The sequence below is a fragment of the Oncorhynchus mykiss genome, chromosome 18 (assembly GCF_013265735.2).
Source record: "Oncorhynchus mykiss isolate Arlee chromosome 18, USDA_OmykA_1.1, whole genome shotgun sequence".
Taxonomy (NCBI): domain Eukaryota; kingdom Metazoa; phylum Chordata; class Actinopteri; order Salmoniformes; family Salmonidae; genus Oncorhynchus; species Oncorhynchus mykiss.
Window position 1 is genome coordinate 51,123,455 of NC_048582.1, and position 19,235 is coordinate 51,142,689.

At 43.0% G+C, this 19,235-nt stretch overlaps 1 protein-coding gene across 3 annotated transcripts in view; it reads right to left on the reverse strand.

The window, feature by feature from the left end:
- LOC110496456 (ATP-binding cassette sub-family F member 1) overlaps positions 1-19,235 on the reverse strand; it is a 32,231-nt gene that overhangs the window by 5,794 nt on the left and 7,202 nt on the right. The window contains exons 4-12 of one of the 3 annotated variants that reach the window (XM_036953040.1): positions 19,048-19,162; positions 18,873-18,904; positions 18,639-18,716; positions 8,543-8,599; positions 8,145-8,237; positions 4,439-4,507; positions 2,729-2,803; positions 2,525-2,620; positions 750-872 (exon numbers count right to left, since the gene is read on the reverse strand). In XM_036953040.1, coding sequence (XP_036808935.1) covers positions 750-872; positions 2,525-2,620; positions 2,729-2,803; positions 4,439-4,507; positions 8,145-8,237; positions 8,543-8,599; positions 18,639-18,716; positions 18,873-18,904; positions 19,048-19,162 — 738 coding nt within the window. Of the gene's footprint in view, positions 1-749; positions 873-2,524; positions 2,621-2,728; positions 2,804-4,438; positions 4,508-8,144; positions 8,238-8,542; positions 8,600-18,638; positions 18,717-18,872; positions 18,905-19,047; positions 19,166-19,235 lie in introns of all 3 variants that reach the window. The other 2 variants (XM_036953039.1, XM_036953041.1) reach the window with 2 other exon arrangements.

Sequence of the window (19,235 nt, forward strand, 5' to 3'; positions counted from 1 at the left end):
TTTCTCCAAATCCAGCTTACTCTGTTGGACTGCCAGATGATGAAGAGTGATTCATCTCTCCAGGGAACGCATTTCCACTGCTCCAGAGTCCAATGGCGGCGAGCTTTACACCACTCCAGCCGACACTTGTTATTGCGCATGGCGATATTTGGCTTGTGTGCAGCTGTTCGGCCATGGAAATCCATTTCATGAAGCTCGCAAGACACAGTTCTTGTGCTGACGTTGGTTCCAGATGATTTTTACGCACTGCGTCCTTCAGCACCCGGCGGTCCCTTTCTGTGAGCTTGTGTGGACTACCACTTCGCGGCTGAGCCATTGTTGGGGCTAAACGTTTCCAATTCACAATAACAGCACTTACAGTTGACCATGACAGCTCGAGAAGGGCAGAAATTTGACGAACTAACTTGTTGGAAAGGTGGCATCCTATGAGGGTGCCACGTAGAAATTCACTGAACTCTTCAGTACGGGCCATTCTACTGCCAATGTTTGTCTATGGAGATTGCATGGCTATGTGCTCGATTTAATACACCTGTCAGCAACGGGTGTGGTTGAAATAGCCGAATCCACTAATTTGAAAGGGGTGTCTACATACTTTTGTTTGTGCCTGTGTAATATAATAGAGAGATGTGTCGATTGAGTTGATTTTTAGTCCTATTGAATTTTTCTTCAGTAAAATAAATAGGTTCTATGTAGTTCTCTCAATTCTTCAGAATAAAGAAACACTAGAAAAGTTGAGAGGGTCAGGTCACCTTGATATCTGATGCGTTCTCCAGCATGGCCTGCCTGGAAGACAACTCAGCCTGGGACACGGAGAAGTCTCCCTCAATGGCGTTGGCAGCACGCACACTGGCTACCTGCTTCTCATACTCAATCTAGAAACAAAGGCACAGACACACACTTCCAATTCATAAAATGCTTCTGTCTCTGGTTTGGCCCAAAGGCTCTCAAAAAGGTCAGTATTTGTAGAGTATATACAGTACCAGTCAAAAGTTTGGACACACCTACTCATTTGAAGATTTGTCTTTATTTAGACTATTTTCTACATTGTAGAATAATAGTGAAGACATCAAAACTATCAAATAACACATATGGAATCATGTAGTAACCAAAAAAGTATTAAACAAATATAAGATATATTTTAGATTATTCAAAGTAACCACCCTTTGCCTTGATGACAGCTTTGCACACTCTTGGCATTCTCTCAATGAGGTAGAACCCGGAATGCTTTTTCAGCACTCTCGAAGGAGTTCACACACATGTTGAGCACTTGTTGGCTGTTTTTCCTTCACTCTGCGGTCCAACTCATCACAATTGGGTTGAGGTCGGGTGATTGTGGAGGCCAGGTCATCTGATGCAGCACTCCATCACTCTCCTTCTTGGTCAAATATCCCTTCCACAGCCTGGAGGTGTGTTTGGGTCATTGTCCTGTTGAAAAACAAATTATGGTCCCACTAAGCCCAAACCAGATGGGATGGGGTATCGCTGCAGAATGCTGTGGTAGCCATGCTGGTTAAGTAGGCCTTGAATTCTAAATAAATCACAAATAATGTCACCAGCAAAGGACCCCCACACCATCACACTTCCTCCATGCTTCAAGGTGGGAACCACACATGTGGAGATAATCCGTTCACCTACTCGGTGTCTCAAAAAGACACGGTGGTTGGAACCAAAAATATCAAATTTGGACTCAGACCAAAGGACAGATTTCCATCGGTCTAATGTCCATTACTTGTGTTTCTTGGCCCAAGCAAGTCTCTTCCTATTGGTGTCTTTTAGTAGTGGTTTCTTTGCAGAAATTTGACCATGAAGGCCTCATACACGTAGTCTCCTCTGAACAGTTGGTGTGTCTGTTACTTGAACTCTGAAGCATTTATTGGTGCTGCAATTCGAGGTGCAGTTTTGTGCCGATTTCTGAGACTGGTAACTAATGAACTTATCCTTTGCAGCAGCGGTAATGCTCGGTCTGTGGCGGTCCTCATGAGAGCCAGTTTCATCATAGCGCTTGATGGTTTTTGTGACTGCACTTTTAAAGTACTTGACATTTTCTGGATTGACTGACCTTCGTGTCTTAAAGTAACGATGGATTGTCGTTTCTCTTTGCTTATTTGAGCTATTCTTCCTGGTAATGTGAACTTGGTCTATCAAATAGGGCTATCTTCTGTATACCACCCCTACCTTGTCACAACACGACTGATTGGCTCAAACGCATTAAGGAAAGAAATTCCACTATTTAACTTTTAACTAGGCACACCTGTTAATTTCAATGAATTCCAGGTGACTACCTCATGAAGCTGGTTGAGAGAATGCCAAGTGTGTGCAAAGCTGTCATCAATGCAAAGGATGGCTACTTTGAAGAATCTAAAATAGATTTAGATTGGTTTAACACTTTTTTGGTTACTACATGATTCCATGTGTGTCATTTCATAGTTTAGATGTCTTCACTATTATTCTACAATGTATAAAATAGTAAAAAGAAAAACCCTGGAATGAGTAGGTGTTCTAAAACTTTGATTGGTACTGTTACCATTTTCTTTTTCTTCTTCTTCTCCTTCTTGCTCATGTTGGCAAAGGGGTCGTCACCTTTCTCCTGCTCCTGCTCTGCTATCACGTCTTCAGCACACTGACAGGAGAGGGATGCAGACAGAGGGAGAGTCAGTGATTTAGATGTTCTAAGGTGGCTCTACATGCCATGTATGACCTTTCCATACAGCAGACGATAAACACACACCTTCATTGTGTCATCTTCGTCGTCTTCAGCCTCTTCATCTTCGCTGCGCGGAGGGCGAGCAGGTTTGTTCATCCTCTGAATGGGACAAGTAACACAGCATTATGGTAATACAGAAACTACGCTGCAAGTGATAAAGTGCTACTGTGACCCATATACCGTGGTCATGCATTATATTGGCCTAGGTAGTTTACAGGTGTGGATATTCAGACTCAGTCACACAGTGCAGTGCATTCAGAAAGTATTCACATCCCTTGGCTTTTTCAAAATGTTGTGTAACATCCTGAATTTAAAATTGATTAAGTTGGGTTGGTCACTGGCCTACACATAATACCAATGTCAAATTAATTAAAAAAAATATAAAGCTGAAATGTCATGAGTATTTAACCCCTTTTGTTACGGCAAGCCTAAATAAGTTCATGAGTAAAAGTTTGCTTAACAAGTCACATGATAAGTTGATAAATTCCTCGCAAAAGGCACCTATTGGTAGATGGGTAAATAAAAAATAAAAAAGCAGACATTGAATATCCCTTTGAGCATGGTAAAGATATTAATTACGCGTTGGATGATGCATCAAAACTCCCAGTCATTACAAAGATACAGGCTTCCTTCCTAACCAAATTGCCAGAGAGGAAGGAAACCACTCAGGGATTTCACCATGAGGCCAATGGTGACTTTAAAACAGTTACAGAGTTTAATGGCTGTAACAGGAGAAAACTGAGGATGGATCAACAACATTGTAGTTACTCCACAATACTAACCTAATTGACAGAGGTTACTCCACAATACTAACCTAATTGACAGAGTGAAAAGAAGGAAGCCTGTACAGAATAAAACATTTCCAAAACATGCATCCTGCAACAAGGCACTAAAGTAATACTGCAGAAAATGTGGCAAAGCATTCACTTTTTATCCATCGTGAATACAAAGTGTTATGTTTGGGCAAATCCAATACATTACTGAATATCTCTCCATATTTTCAAGCATACTGGTGGCTGCATCATGTTATGGGTATGCTTGTAATCAGCAAGAACTGGGGAGTTTTTCAGGATAGAAAAAGAAATGGAATGGAGCCAAGTACAGCTAAAATCCTAGAGGAAAACCTGGTTCAGTCTGCTTTCCACCAGACACTGGGAGACAAATTCACATTTCGGCAGGATAATCACCTAAAACACAAGGCCAAATCCACACTGGAGTTGCTTACCAAGTTACAGTTTCAACTTAAATCTACTTGAAAATCTATGGCAAGACCTGAAAATGGTTGTCTATCATTGATCAAGAACCAACTTGACAGAGCTTGAAGAATAATGGGCAAATTGTTGCAAAATCCAGGTGTGGAACGCTCTTGGAGACTTACCCAGAAAGACTCACAGCTGTAATCACTGTAAAAGGTGCTTCAACAAACTATTGACTCAGGGGTGTGAATAATTATTTAAGTGAGATATCTATATTTCATTTTCAATAAATTAGCTAAAATGTTTAAAAACATGTTTCACCTTGTCATTAAAGGGTAGTGTGTGTAGATGTGTGAGATTAAACAGAAATTCACACCATAATAAGAAAACATGGAATAAGTCAAGGGGTATGAATCATTTATGTAGACACTGTATGTTGCTAACCCATTAGATTTCCTATAGAATGCCATCCCTACATTCCAGAAGGAAAACCGTTTACACAAAGTCTGTGTCGTTAGCACTAGAGCGCTTCACTCACCTTGGGCTGTTCCTTCTTGCCTTTCTTTGGCTGAGGCTTCTCGTCCTCCGCTTCATCCTCCTCAGTTGCCTACAATAAAAAATGTAAAAAATAATACAGTTGAAGTCGGAAATTTACATACACCGTAGCCAAATACATTTAAACTCAGTTATTCACAATTTCTGACATTTAATCCTCATAAAATTCCCTGTCTTAGGTCAGTTAGGATCACCACATTATTAAGAATGTGAAATATCAGAATAACAGAGAGAATGATTTATTTCAGCTTTTAATTCTTCCATCACATTCCCAGTGGGTCAGACGTTTACATAGACTCAATTAGTATGTGGGTGCATTGTCTTTAAATTGTGCAACTTGGGTCAAACGTTGGGGGTAGCCTTCCACAAGCTTCCCACAATAAGTTGGGTGAATTTTGGCCTATTCCTCCAGACAGGGCTCGAGTAACTGAGTCAGGTTTGTAGGCCAAGCTACATTTGTGACCAAGCTTTAACTTCCTGACTGATGTCTTGAGATGTTGCTTTAATATATCCACAATTTTCCTCCCTCATCACGGCATCTATTTTGTGAAGTACACCAGTCCCTCCTGCAACAAAGCACCCCCACAACATGATGCTGCCACCCTCGTGCTTCACAGTTGGAATGGTGTTCTTCGGCTTGCAAGCATCCCCCTTTTTTCCTCCAAACATAACGATGGTCATTATGGCTACACAGTTCTATTTCTGTTTCATCAGATCGGAGGACAATTCTCTAAAACGTACGATCTTTGTCCCCATCTGCAGTTGCAAAACATAGTCTGGCTTTTTTATGGCGGTTTTGGAGCAGTGGCTTCTTCCTTGCTGAGTGGCCTTTCAGGTTATGTCGATATAGGACTCATTTTACTTGTGGATATAGATACTTTTGTACACGTTTCCTCCAGCATCTTCACAAGGTCTTTTGCTGTTGTTCTGGGATTGATTTGCACTTGTCGCAGCAAAGTACGTTCATCTCTAGGACACAGAACGAGTCTCCTTCCTAAGTGGTATGATGGCTGCGTGGTCCCATGGTGTTTATACTTGCGTACTATTGTTTGTACAGATGAACATGGTACCTTCACGCATTTGGAAATTGCTGCCAAGGATGAACCAGACTTGTGAAGGTCTACAATGTTTTGGCTAATGTCTTTTGATTTTCCCATGATGTCAAGCTAAGAGGCACTGAATTTGAAGGTAGGCCTTGAAATACATCCACAGCTACACCTCCAATTGACTGTTTAAAGGCACAATCAACTTAGTGTATGTAAACTTCTGACCCACTGAAAGTGTGATATCGTCAATTGTAAGTTATATAATCCGTCTGTAAACAATTGTTGAAAATTACTTGTGTCATGCACAAAGTAGATGTCCTGACCGACTTGCCAAAACTATAGTTTGTTAACAAGACATTTGTGGAGTGGTTGAAAAATGAGTTTTAACCAAAGACTCTGGGTTCGAGCCCAGGCTCTGTCGCAACCGGCAGTGACCGGGAGGTCCATGGGGCGATGCACAATTGGCCTCGCGTCGTCCAGGTTAGGGAGGGTTTGGGAATATCCTTGTCTCATCGCGCACTAGCTACTCTTGTGGCGGGCCGGGCGCAGTGCACGCTGACCAGGTCGCTAGGTGTACGGTGTTTCCTCCAACACATTGGTGCGGCTGGGTTCCGGGTTGGATGCGCGCTGTGTTAAGAAGCAGTGCAGCTTGGTTGGGTTGTGTTTTGGAGGACGCATGGTTCTCGACCTTCGTCTCTCCCGATCCCGTACGGGAGTTGTAGCGATGAGACAAGACAGTAACTACTAACAATTGGATACCAAGAATTTGTGGAGAAAAAGGGGGTATAAAAAAATAATACAAGTTAAAGACTTGTATGTAAACTTCCAGCTTCAACTGTGTGTGTGCGTGTGCGCGCACATACACACACACACACACACACACATATACACATATATATATATATATATACACATATATATATATATATATATATATATACACATATACACACATATATATATATATACACACACACACACTGCTCAAAAATTATTATTAAATACTTTTTTCTTTACACAGTTGAATGTGCGGACAACAAAATCACACAAAAATGATCAATGGAAATAAAATGTATCAACCCATGGAGGTCTGGAGGCAGGCTACAGGCTGATCCAACTTTGATGTAATGTCCTTAAAACAAGTCAAAATGAGGCTCAGTAGTGTGTGTGGCCTCCACGTGCCTGTATGACCTCCCTACAACGCCTGGGCATGCTCCTGATGAGGTGACGGATGGTCTCCTGAGGGATCTCCTCCCAGACCTGGACTAAAGCATCCGCCAACTCCTGGACAGTCTGGACAGTCTGTGGACAGTCTGTGGTGGATGGAGCGAGACATGATGTCCCAGATGTGCTCAATTGGATTCAGGTCTGGGGAACGGGCGGGCCAGTCCATAGCATCAATGCCTTCCTCTTGCAGGAACTGCTGACACCCTCCAGCCACATGAGGTCAAGCATTGTCTTGCATTAGGAGGAACCCAGGGCCAACCGCACCAGCATATGGTCTCACAAGGGGTCTGAGGATGTCATCTCGGTACCTAATGGCAGTAAGGCTACCTCTGGCGAGCACATGGAGGTGTGACTGTGCGGCCCCCCAAAGAAATGCCACCCCACACCATGACTGACCCACCGCCAAACCGGTCATGCTGGAGGATGTTGCAGGCAGCAGTGACGTTCTCCACGGCGTCTCCAGACTCTGTCACGTCTGTCACATGTGCTCAGTGTGAACCTGCTTTCATCTGTGAAGAGCACAGGGCGCCAGTGGCGAATTTGCCAATCTTGGTGTTCTCTGGCAAATGCCAAACGTCCTGCACGGTGTTGGGCTGTAAGCACAACCCCCACTTGTGGACGTCGGGCCCTCATACCACCCTCATGGAGTCTGTTTCTGACCGTTTGAGCAGACACATGCACATTTGTGGCCTGCTGGAGGTCATTTTGCAGGGCTCTGGCAGTGCTCCTCCTGCTCCTCATTGCACAAAGGCGGAGGTAGCGGTCCTGCTGCTGGGTTGTTGCCCTCCTACGGCCTCCTCCACATCTCCTGATGTACTGGCCTGTCTCCTGGTAGCGGCTCCATGCTCTGGACACTACGCTAACAGACACAGCAAACCTTCTTGCCACAGCTCGCATTGATGTCCCATCCTGGATGAGCTGCACTACCTGAGCCACTTGTGTGGGTTGTAGACTCCGTCTCATGCTACCACTAGAGTGAAAGCACCGCCAGCATTCAAAAGTGACCAAAACATCAGCCAGGAAGCATAGGAACTGAGAAGTGGTCTGTGGTCACCACCTGCAGAACCACTCCTTTATTGGGGGTGTCTTGCTAAATGCCTTTAAATTTCCACCTGTTGTCTATTCCATTTGCAAAACAGCATGTGAAATTTATTGTCAATCAGTGTTGCTTCCTAAGTGGACAGTTTGATTTCACAGAAGTGTGATTGACTTGGAGTTACATTGTGTTGTTTAAGTGTTCCCTTTATTTTTTTGAGCAGTGTATATATATAAAATAAAAAAAGTGAGTCTCTCATTTAGTTCAACATAAAGCGCTAGGATATACTCTGAACTCCCTAGATACTCCAGCAGATCTGAAATGACTAGATAGGCTAAGCAATATAGTGAAAATTCCACAATGCCTATCAAAAGTCTGACCTTGGGTGCTGGTTTAGCCTCTGGCTTCATGTTCTTTTTCACAGCTGTCTTTTCATCCCCGTCTTTCTTTTCTTCCTCATCATCGGAGGGAGCCTGGTTTTATGTAGGGAAAAGGAGAGTGAGGCTCCATGTCTGGGAACAAGTGAGATCAGACAGTTTTATTGTGTTGAGTATTTCAGTGGGTTAGATCTGCAGATATGAGGTCTATGAGAAAGAGAAAAGTCGTTAAATAAAGTGTTGTGAAATAAAAAGGGAATAGATTGAGAGGGGAATGTGTTAGTGAACAATTTAAAATGTGCTGCTTTCCGTTATCAACCCTGTTGGATGGGGGAGGGGGTGGTGGGGGGGGGGGGGGGGGAGAGTGTGTAGTAGGAGAATAAATCCATTCCATCACCCACCTTGGCTTTCGGTTTTGGCTTATCTTTTTTCTTGCCCTTATGCACCTTCTCAACCTCCTGTGTTAAAGTATTAAAGACGCAAAGACAAACACACAGATACACCAGTTCCTTAATATTAGAGATGCCCTTACACCAAAGCACAAAGTCGTTATGAAGAAAAATGACATGCTTGATTCAAAATCATTCGATTCTAAGTGCCTTGCAAGCCCCAACACTTCTGGCCAATGCTAATTTGTACAACACATGTAGATGAAATGCAATGAAAGGAAATGATGTAGGAATAGGGCTGTTATGGTGACCGTATTACCGCCACACCGGCAGTCAGGACCGCAGTCAAATTCCACGTGACCGTTTAGGCACCGTAACTAGGCTTCTCCAAAACTACGCTCTGATGCTGCTAATGGTCATTAGTACGCTACTGAACTTCCTAACTGCCAGTCGCTAATGGCTTTGCACTGATGTATTGCCCCCCACACTGACATCAACGCAAATGAGATTTCTGAGATTTCCATCCCCAACTACAACATTTCCAATCAAGATAGAACTGCCAAAAGGGGGAGGAGTTGCAATCTACTGCAGAGATTGACAGAACTTTGCAGGCTAACTTCCCAGGTCTATGCCCAAACAGTTCGAGCTTCTAATTTTAAAAATAAATCTCTCCAGAAATAAATCTCTCACTGTTGCCGCCTGTTATAGGCCCCCCTCAGCTCCCAGTTGTGCCCTGGACCCCATATGTGAATTGATTGACCCCCCCCCCCCCATCTATCTTCAGAGTTCGTTAATATAATATAACTCACTCACTGCTAGCAAAAAAAGACGGTTCAATGCATGGCTGAGCGCATCTTCAGAGTCTGTTAGGTGACCTAAACTGGGATATGCTTAACACCCCGGCAGTCCTACAATCTAAGCTAGATGCCCTCAATCACACACAAATTATCAATGAACAACACAAAATGCGTAAACATGGGCACCCTCATAGATATTATCTTGACCAACATGCCCTCCAAATACACCTCAGCTGTTTTCAATCAGGATCTCAGCGATCACTGCCTGCATCCGCTTTGGGTCTGAGGTCAAACGACCACCCCTCATCACTGTCAAACACTCCCTAAAATACTTCTGCGAGCAGGCCTTTCTAATCGACCTGGCCCGGGTGTCCTGGAAGGATATTGACCTCATCCCGTCAGTCAAGGATGCCTGGTCGTTCTTTAAATGTAATTTCCTCAACATCTTAAATAAGCATGCCCCTTTAAAAAAAATGTAGATCTAAGAACAGATATAGCCCTTGGTTCACTCCAGACCTGACTGCCCTTGACCAGCACAAAAACATCCTGTGGCGGACTGCACTAGCATCGAATAGTCCCCACGATATGCAACTTTTCAGGGAAGTCAGGAACCAATACACACAGTCAGAAAGGAATGCAAAGGCTAGCTTTTTCAAACAGAAATTTGCATCCAGCAGCTCTAACTCCAAAAGGTTTTGGGTACACTGTAAAGTCCATGGAGAATAAGAGCACCTCCTCCCAACTGCCCGCTGCACTGAGGCTAGATAACACTGTCATCACCGATAAATCCACGATAATCAAGAGTTTCAACAAGCATTTCTCTACCGCTGGCCACGCTTTTCTCCTGGCTACCCCAACCCCGGCCAACAGCTCTGCACCCCCTGCAGCTACTTGCCCAAGCCTCCCCAGCTTCTCCTTCACCCAAATCCAGATAGCAGATGTTCTTAAAGAGCTGCAAAACCTGGATCCCTACAAATCAGCTGGTCTAGACAACCTGGACCCTCTCTTTCTAGAATTATCCACTGCCATTGTTGCAACCGCTATTACCAGTCTGTTCAACCTCTCTTTTGTATCGTCCGAGATCCCCAAAGATTGGAAAGCTGCCCCGGTCATCCACCTCTTCAAAGGGGGTGACACTCTAGACCCAAACTGTTATAGACCTATATCCATCCTGCCCTGCCTTTCTAAAATCTTCGAAAGCCAAGTTAATAAACAGATCACAGATCATTTCAAATCCCACCGTACCTTCTCCGCTGTGCAATCCGGTTTCCGATTTGATCAGCCACGCTCAAGGTACTAAACGATATCATAACCGCCATCGATAAAAGACAGTACTGCGCAGCCGTCTTCATAGACCTGGCCAAGGCTTTTGACTCTGTCAATCACCATATTCTTATCGGCAGACTCAACAGCCTTGGTTTCTCTAATGACTGCCTCGCCTGGTTCACTAACTACTTCTCTGATAGAGTTCAGTGTGTCAAATCGGAGGGCCTGTTGTCCGGACCTCTGCCAGTCTATGGGGGTACCACAGGGTTCAATTCTCGGGCCGACTCTTCCCTGTATACATCAATGATGTCGCTCTTGCTGCGGGTGATTCCCTGATCCACCTCTACGCAGACGACACCATTCTGTATACATCTGGCCCTTCTTTGGACACTTAACAATCCTCCAAACGAGCTTCAATGCCATACAACACTCCTTCCGTGGCCTCCAACTGCTCTTAAATGCTAGTAAAACTAAATGCATGCTTTTCAACCTTTCGCTGCCCGCACCCGCCCGCCCGACTAGCATCACTCCTCTGGACAGATAGGACTTAGAATATGTGGACAACTACACATACCTAGGTGTCTGGCTAGACTGTAAACTCTCCTTTCAGACACATATTAAACATCTCCAATCCAAAATAAAATCGTCTTCCTATTTCGCAACAAATCCTCCTTTACTCATGCCTCCAAACATAGTCAGTTTTACGAGGGTATCCTACTGATCCTTGACTTCGGCGATGTCATTTACAAAATATCCTCCAACACTACTCAGCAAACTGGATGCAGTCTATCACAGTGCGATCCGTTTTGTCACCAAAGCCCCATATACCACTGCGACCTGTATGATCTCATTGGCTGGCCCTCGCTACCTATTCCTCTCCAGACCCACTGGCTCCAGGTCATCTATAAGTCTATGCTAGGTAAAGCTCTGCCTTATCTCAGCTCACTGGTCACAATAACACCACCCAGCACGTGCTCCAGCAGGTATATATCACTGGTCATCCCCACAGCCAACACCTCCTTTGGCCGCCTTTCCTTCCAGTTCTCTGCTGCCAGTGACTGGAACGAATTGCAAAAATCGCTGAAGCTGGAGATTTCCCTCACTAACTTTAAACATCAGCTACAGTGGGGCAAAAAAGTATTTAGCCAGCCACCAATTGTGAAAGTTCTCCCACTTAAAAAGATGAGAGGCCTGTAATTTTCATCATAGGTACACTTCAACTATGATAGACAAAATTAGAAAAAAAAAATCCAGAAAATCACATTGTAGGATTTTAAATTAATTTATTTGCAAATTATGGTGGAAAATAAGAATATGGTCACCTGCAAACAAGCAAGATTTCTGGCTCTCACAGACCTGTAACTTCTTTAAGATGCTCCTCTGTCCTCCACTCGTTACCTGTATTAATTAAAGACACCTGTCCACAACCTCAAACAGTCACACTCCAAACTCCACTATGGCCAAGACCAAAGAGCTGTCAAAGGACACCAGAAACAAAATTATAGACCTGCACCAGGCTGGGAAGACTGAATCTGCAATAGGTAAGCAGCTTGGTTTGAAGAAATCAACTGTGGGAGCAATTATTAGGAAATGGAAGACATACAAGACCACTGATAATCTCCCTCGATCTGGGGCTCCACGCAAGATCTCACCCCGTGGGGTCAAAATGATCACAAGAACGGTGAGCAAAAATCCCAGAACCACACGGGGGGACCTAGTGAATGACCTGCAGAGAGCTGGGACCAAAGTAACAAAGCCTACCATCAGTAACACACTACGCCGCAAGGGACTCAAATCCTGCAGTGCCAGACGTGTCCTCCTGCTTAAGCCAGTACATGTCCAGGCCCGTCTGAAGTTTGCTAGAGAGCATTTGGATGATCCAGAAGAAGATTGGGATAATGTCATATGGTCAGATGAAACCAAAATATAACTTTTTGGTAAAAACTCAACTCGTCGTGTTTGGAGGACAAAGAATGCTGAGTTGCATCCAAAGAACACCATACCTACTGTGAAGCATGGGGGTGGAAACATCATGCTTTGGGGCTGTTTTTCTGCAAAGGGACCAGGACGACTGATCCGTATAAAGGAAAGAATGAATGGGGCCATGTATCGTGAGATTTTGAGTGAAAACCTCCTTCCATCAGCAAGGGCATTGAAGATGAAACATGGCTGGATCTTTCAGCATGACAATGATCCCAAACACACCGCCCGAGCAACGAAGGAGTGGCTTCGTAAGAAGCATTTCAAGGTCCTGGAGTGGCCTAGTCAGTCTCCAGATCTCAACCCCATAGAAAATCTTTGGAGGGAGTTGAAAATCCATGTTGCCCAGCAACAGCCCCAAAACATCACTGCTCTAGAGGAGATCTGCATGGAGGAATGGGCCAAAATACCAGCAAGTGTGTGAAAAACTTGTGAAGACTTACAGAAAATGTTCGACCTCTGTCATTGCCAACAAAGGGTATATAAAAGTATTGAGATAAACTTCTGTTATTGACCAAATTCTTATTTTCCACCATAATTTGCAAATAAATTCATAAAAAATCCTACAATGTGATTTTCTGGATTTTTTCTCATTTTGTCTGTCATAGTTGAAGTGTACCTATGATGAAAATTACAGGCCTCTCATCTTTTTAAGTGGGAGAACTTGCACAATTGGTGGCTGACTAAATTATTTTTTGCCCCACTGTCATTGAGCATCTAACCGATCGCTGCAGCTGTACATAGCCCATCTGTAAATAGCCCATCCAATCTACCTACCTCATCCCCATAGTTTTTATTTACCTTTCCGCTCTTTTGCACACCAGTATTTCTACTTGCCCATCATCTGCACATTTACCACTCGTGTTAATTTGCTAAATGGTAATTACTTTGCTACTATGGCCTATTTATTGCCTTTACCTCACGCCATCTGCACACACTGTATATGACTTCATTTTTTTCTATTGTGTTATTGACTATATGCTTGTTTATTCCATGTGTAACTCTGTGTTGTTGTTTGTGTCGCACTGCTCTGCTTCATCTGAGAACTTGTTCTCAACTAGCCTACCTGGTTAAATAAAGGTGAAAAAAATCTAATGAAAAATCAAATCTAACACTTCATGAGGGCCCATGAGCTCATGTTGCGCAACATTTCCATGGGCTATGCAATTGCGTAAGAAAACAGTTGATGGCCTCTATTAAATAGGATCAGCTTCCGATAGGTTAGGCCTAATATATATATTTTTTTCTCCCTGCCCCTGTTCCAACAGGTGCATAATAATGGTCCATTCTATATCAAAACTAATTTCACACATTTTTTAGTATATCTGAAGACAAGATTAAATAAAGAATAGTCTGATGGATGACATTACCACTTGTCAATGATGCATTACCACTGCCCAGCATGGTCAGTAAAGCAAGAAACGGCACACCTTTTTTGTGTGACTTTTTCTAAATCATAGTCTCACACATCATGTAGCCTAGCCCATAGCCCTATATGTTTTGATAAGGTTTGTATCACAACTAAAGCGGCCAAATAACTCTAAAACGTAGCCTTGAACATGGTTAGAGAGCACATAGCCTACAGAACCGAGTGAAACGTGTTCTTGTAAGCCCTGCCATTACAAAATCGCATGTGAAAAGAAGATCCCAGCTTTCTCCTGCGGCTATATTTCTTAAACTTAAGCATATTAAATCAACTTTACAACCTGGAGTTAAGTTCGGGGAAGACAATTTCCAACATAAATTTTTTTTTATTTTTTAAATCACCTTTATAATATTGCATTCCATGAATCATCGCATTTGCCAACTTATGTAAGATAGCCTACTACTCATAATGTGCATGGCTGAGCGCATAGAGTAGACCTGGGCTATATCACATACGTTTCTTCTTTCTTTGCATGGGAAAAATGTAGCCTTTTATGAACACATTTCATGCAATTCTACTACACTTCATATAACTGGAGACATTAGCAGAATCTTTTTTTATGCAAATGACAGGGTAGCCTACTCTGCTGACACTGACAAACAGATCAATAAAAACAATGTTGTCAATATAATAGGCCTATGAGAAGGGGAGACACAAACACAATATGACGTCCACCTAAACTGGAGAAGGAAACCGCCCCCCCCCCCCCAAAATCCCCCCAAAAGTAACACTGACCCAACAATGATAAATGGTGAATATGCGCAATCACCAGGGATGTTGCCAATGCTCTCCGCTGGTGCCAATAAGATAAGCTATATTGTTGTTCGCTCAATTAAGTTGAGAATTTTGATAACTAAAAAAGACATGAGTATTTTCCTTGTCTTCTCTTTACAGCAATAACAATATGCTTCCAAAAACTATATTTTCCTGCGAGAGTATTTTGAAATATTGCGATATGCCTGGCCCCTCTACATTTCACAGACAGTCACAACTCAACAATCTGCCCAAATTGTGTGCGTTGCCTTTCCTTCAAACTGAAGGCAATGCGATTTAAAACAATACACTTTTTTTTTAAAGAAACTAATGATCCACTGTGGCCAAATCATGCTTTAGTAGCCTATTTAGATTTATTTCTGTAGATACATGAGTAGGCTAATTAGGCTATATAATTTTGGAAATTTAATTCAATTTACTTTGGGAATAACTTACCCTAGCCTTATGGATGCGCTTGCCTATGCTTACATATTAAAAACTTAAACACCGTTTTTTTGTGGGGCATTCTAAATCAAAAATTATTCCACCCATAGGCTACACGAAAAGACCAGATTCAATTAAGAATAGTCTGATGGGTGAGTATATTATCAAATGCTTGTCAAATTCTGAATGGGAGACTGATGAAGTGTGTGCAGCCTGCGAAAGAAACAGTGCAGAGCTCATGCCTTTCATGTAACTTTTTCAAATCATCATTAGAGTCGCACCATGCAGCCTGTATTAAAAAATCAAAACATGTAGCCCAATGTTTGCATCGCAACAAAAGTTGCATAAATAACTCTAAATTAAGCATATAGGAGGACCTGTTTATTTTAAGAAAAACACAGAAAAGTTGCATGTGCGCACTCCCTCGAAAATCGTTAGCTGAAAAAAATAGAAAGGATATTTTCTCCTACGTACAATTGTATTCTTCATACTATAAAATAATGCCACAGAATTCTAAGCAAATCTTGCCTGATAAATGAACAAGTGTAGCCGACAGCAATATGGCATGGCTAGATCAGGGACTAACATAAGGACAACTCAAGAGTATGCTATTCTGTTCTTCTGAAATAGGCTACATTTTCTTCATATCATGTTTCTTTAGACCTGTCTAAAATAAACAAATGGATTTATTGTGATGGTGTAGGCTATATTAAATAGATGTATTTTTTTAAATGGAACATCTACAACGGTCGGCATCAGTAGCTTGCAAGCTGTGTGTGGAAGCTAATTAACAGTCAATTACCGTGAGACTGGCAGTTATTTGCATGACAATCACCAGCTGACCAAATTTCATGACCGCAACAGCCCTATGTAGGAATAACGAAAAATATGGATGTGAAAGCCTATTCCCCCTCAGAAACTAGAAAGATTTGGCATGGGTCCTGAGATCCTCAAAAGGTTCTACAGCTGCAACATCGAGAGCATCCTGACCGGTTGCATCACTGCCTGGTACGGCAATTGATCAGCCTCCGACCGCAAGGCACAACAGAGGGTAGTGCGTACGGCCCAGTACATCACTGGGGCTAAGCTGCCTGCCATCCAGGACCTCTACACCAGGCGGTCAGAGGAAGTCCCTAAAAATTGTCAAAGACCCCAACCACCCCAGTCATAGACTGTTCTCTCTGGTAACGCTTGCCATGCGGTAGTAGGCGTGTCAAGTCTAGGACAAAAAGGATTCTCAATAGTTTTTACCCCCAAGCCATTAGACTCCAAATGGCAACCCGGAGTATTTGCATTGTGTGTCCCCCCCCCAACCTTTCTTTTACGGTGCTGCTACTCTCTGTTTATCATATATGCATAGTTACTTTAACTGTTGTGGCCAAAAGTTGAGAATGACACAAATATTCATTTCCACAAAGTTTGCTGCTTCAGTGTCTTTAGATAGTTTTGTCAGATGTTACTATGGAATACTGAAGTATAATTATAAGCATTTCATAAGTGTCAAAGGCTTTTATTAACAATTACATGAAGTTGATGCAAAGAGTCAATATTTGCAGTGCTGACCCTTCTTTTTCAAGACCTCTGCAATCCACCCTGGCATGCTGTCAATTAACTTCTGGGCCACATCCTGACTGATGGCAGCCCATTCTTGCATAATCAATGCTTGGAGTTTGTCAGAATTTGTGGGTTTTTGTTTGTCCACCTGCCTCTTGAGGATTGACCACTAGTTCTCAATGGGATTAAGGTCTGGAGAGTTTCCTTGCCATGGACCCAAAATATCGATGTTTTGCTCCCCAAGCCACTTGTGGCAAGGTGCTCCATCATGCTGGAAAAGGCATTGCTCATTCCTAAACTGTTCCTGGATGGTTGGGAGAAGTTGCTCTCGGAGGATGTGTTGGTACCATTCTTTATTCATGGCTGTGTTCTTAGGCAAGACTGTGAGTGAGCCCACTCCCTTGGCTGAGAAATAACCCCACACATGAATGGTCTCAGGATGCTTTACTGTTGGCATGACACAGGACTGATGGTAGTGCTCACCTTGTCTTCTCCAGACAAGCTTTTTTTCAGATGCCCCAAACAATCGGAAAGGGGATTCATCTGAGAAAATGACTTTACCCCAGTCTTCAGCAGTCCAATCCCTGTACCTTTTGCAGAATATCAGTCTGTCCCTGATGTTTTTCCTGGAGAGAAGTGGCTTCTTTGCTGCCCTTCGTGACACCAGGCCATCCTCCAAAAGTCTTCGCCTCACTGTGGGTGCAGATGCACTCACACCTGCCTGCTGCCATTCCTGAGCAAGCTCTGTACTGGTGGTGCCCCGATCCCACAGCTGAATCAACTTTAGGAGACGGTCCTGGCGCTTGCTGGACTTTCTTTGGCACCCTGAAGCCTTCTTTCACAACATTTGACCGCTCTCCTTGAAGTTCTTGATGATCCAATAAATGGTTGATTTAGGTGCAATCTTACTTGCAGCAATATCCTTGCCTGTGAAGACCTTTTTGTGCAAAGCAATGATGACAGCACGTGTTTCCTTGCAGGTAACCATGATCCTTTTGAAGCTTCCAGTCTGTTATTCGAACTCAATCAGCATGACAGAGTGATCTCCAGCCTTGTCCTCGTCAATACTCACACCTGTGTTAACGAGAGAATCACTGATATGTCAGCTGGTCCTTTTGTGGCAGGGCTGAAATGCAGTGGAAATGTTTTTGGGGGGATTCAGTTCATATGCTTGGCGAAGAGGGACTTTGCAATTAATTGCAATTCATCTGATCACTCTTCATAACATTCTGGAGTATATGCAAATTGCCATCATACAAACTGAGGCAGCAGACTTTCTGAAAATTAGTATTTGTATCAATCAAAACTTTTGGGCACGACTGTACATACTATCTCAATTGGCCCGACCAACCAGTGCTCCCGCACATTGGCTAACCGGGCTATCTGCATTGTGTCCCGCCACCCACCACCCCCTCTTTTACGCTACTGCTACTCTCTGTTCATCATATATGCAGTCACTTTAACCATATCTACATACTACCTCAATCAACCTGACTAACCCGCGTCGGTATATAGCCTTGCTACTGTTATTTTCAACTGTCTTTTTAATGTTGTTTTATTTCTTTACTTACCTATTGTTCACCTAATACTTTTTTGCACGAAGTAAGCATTTCACAGTAATGTTGTATTCAGCGCACGTGAGAAATAAACTTTGATTTGATTTGAACATGTGTAGCTATTATTGTGAGTGTGTGATGAACTCCAAAAGACAGCAGAAAAGGAACAGGAATGAACAGTACGAGGAGGGGTGGGATGGAATGAATGAATTAGTAAAACGCAACAAACACTTTCTTAGAGCTCCCTGGACCTCTAAAACACTATGTTAGTATCAATAGAATCCACATTCAGATTTAGAACATGACACACAAACATAACAGACCCCACGCACCTTATTCATCAGTCTCTCATCATCACCACCGTCATCATCACTGTCTCCCTGACTGAGAGCGGCAAAGATGTTCCCACCCTGAGACAACAAATACAATTTAAAAGTGGATTATAGTGTATTCTACCCCCAAATAGAACGGAATGATCAAGACTGTAAAGACTGTCGATATAGTGATCAAGACTGTAAAGACTGGCGATATAGTGATCAAGACCGATGCATGCACAACATGCTCACCTTATTTCCCTTGCCTTTTCCAGGGGCCACAACTGGGATGAGAAAGAGAGTGAGCAAGAGAGAGAGCAAGAGAGAGAGTGAGCAAAGTTGATGAAAGGCTAGCTAGGCTTTCAACACTGAACATTTCCAGCTTGAAATTTAGACATTTGTTTGACAGATTAAGCAGTCAATTTACCTTCCTCTTCCTCATCCTCGCTGGCTTGCACTGATAGCTTCTTTAGTTTCTCCATCATATCCTCGTCATCATCATCTCCCTCACCACTTCTACCTTTCCGCCGGTCTTTCTTTTTCTTCTGAGACCGATAGCAAAATAGATTAGATGGGCATTATGGTTCATATGACACTACTAGGGCTAGGTATTAG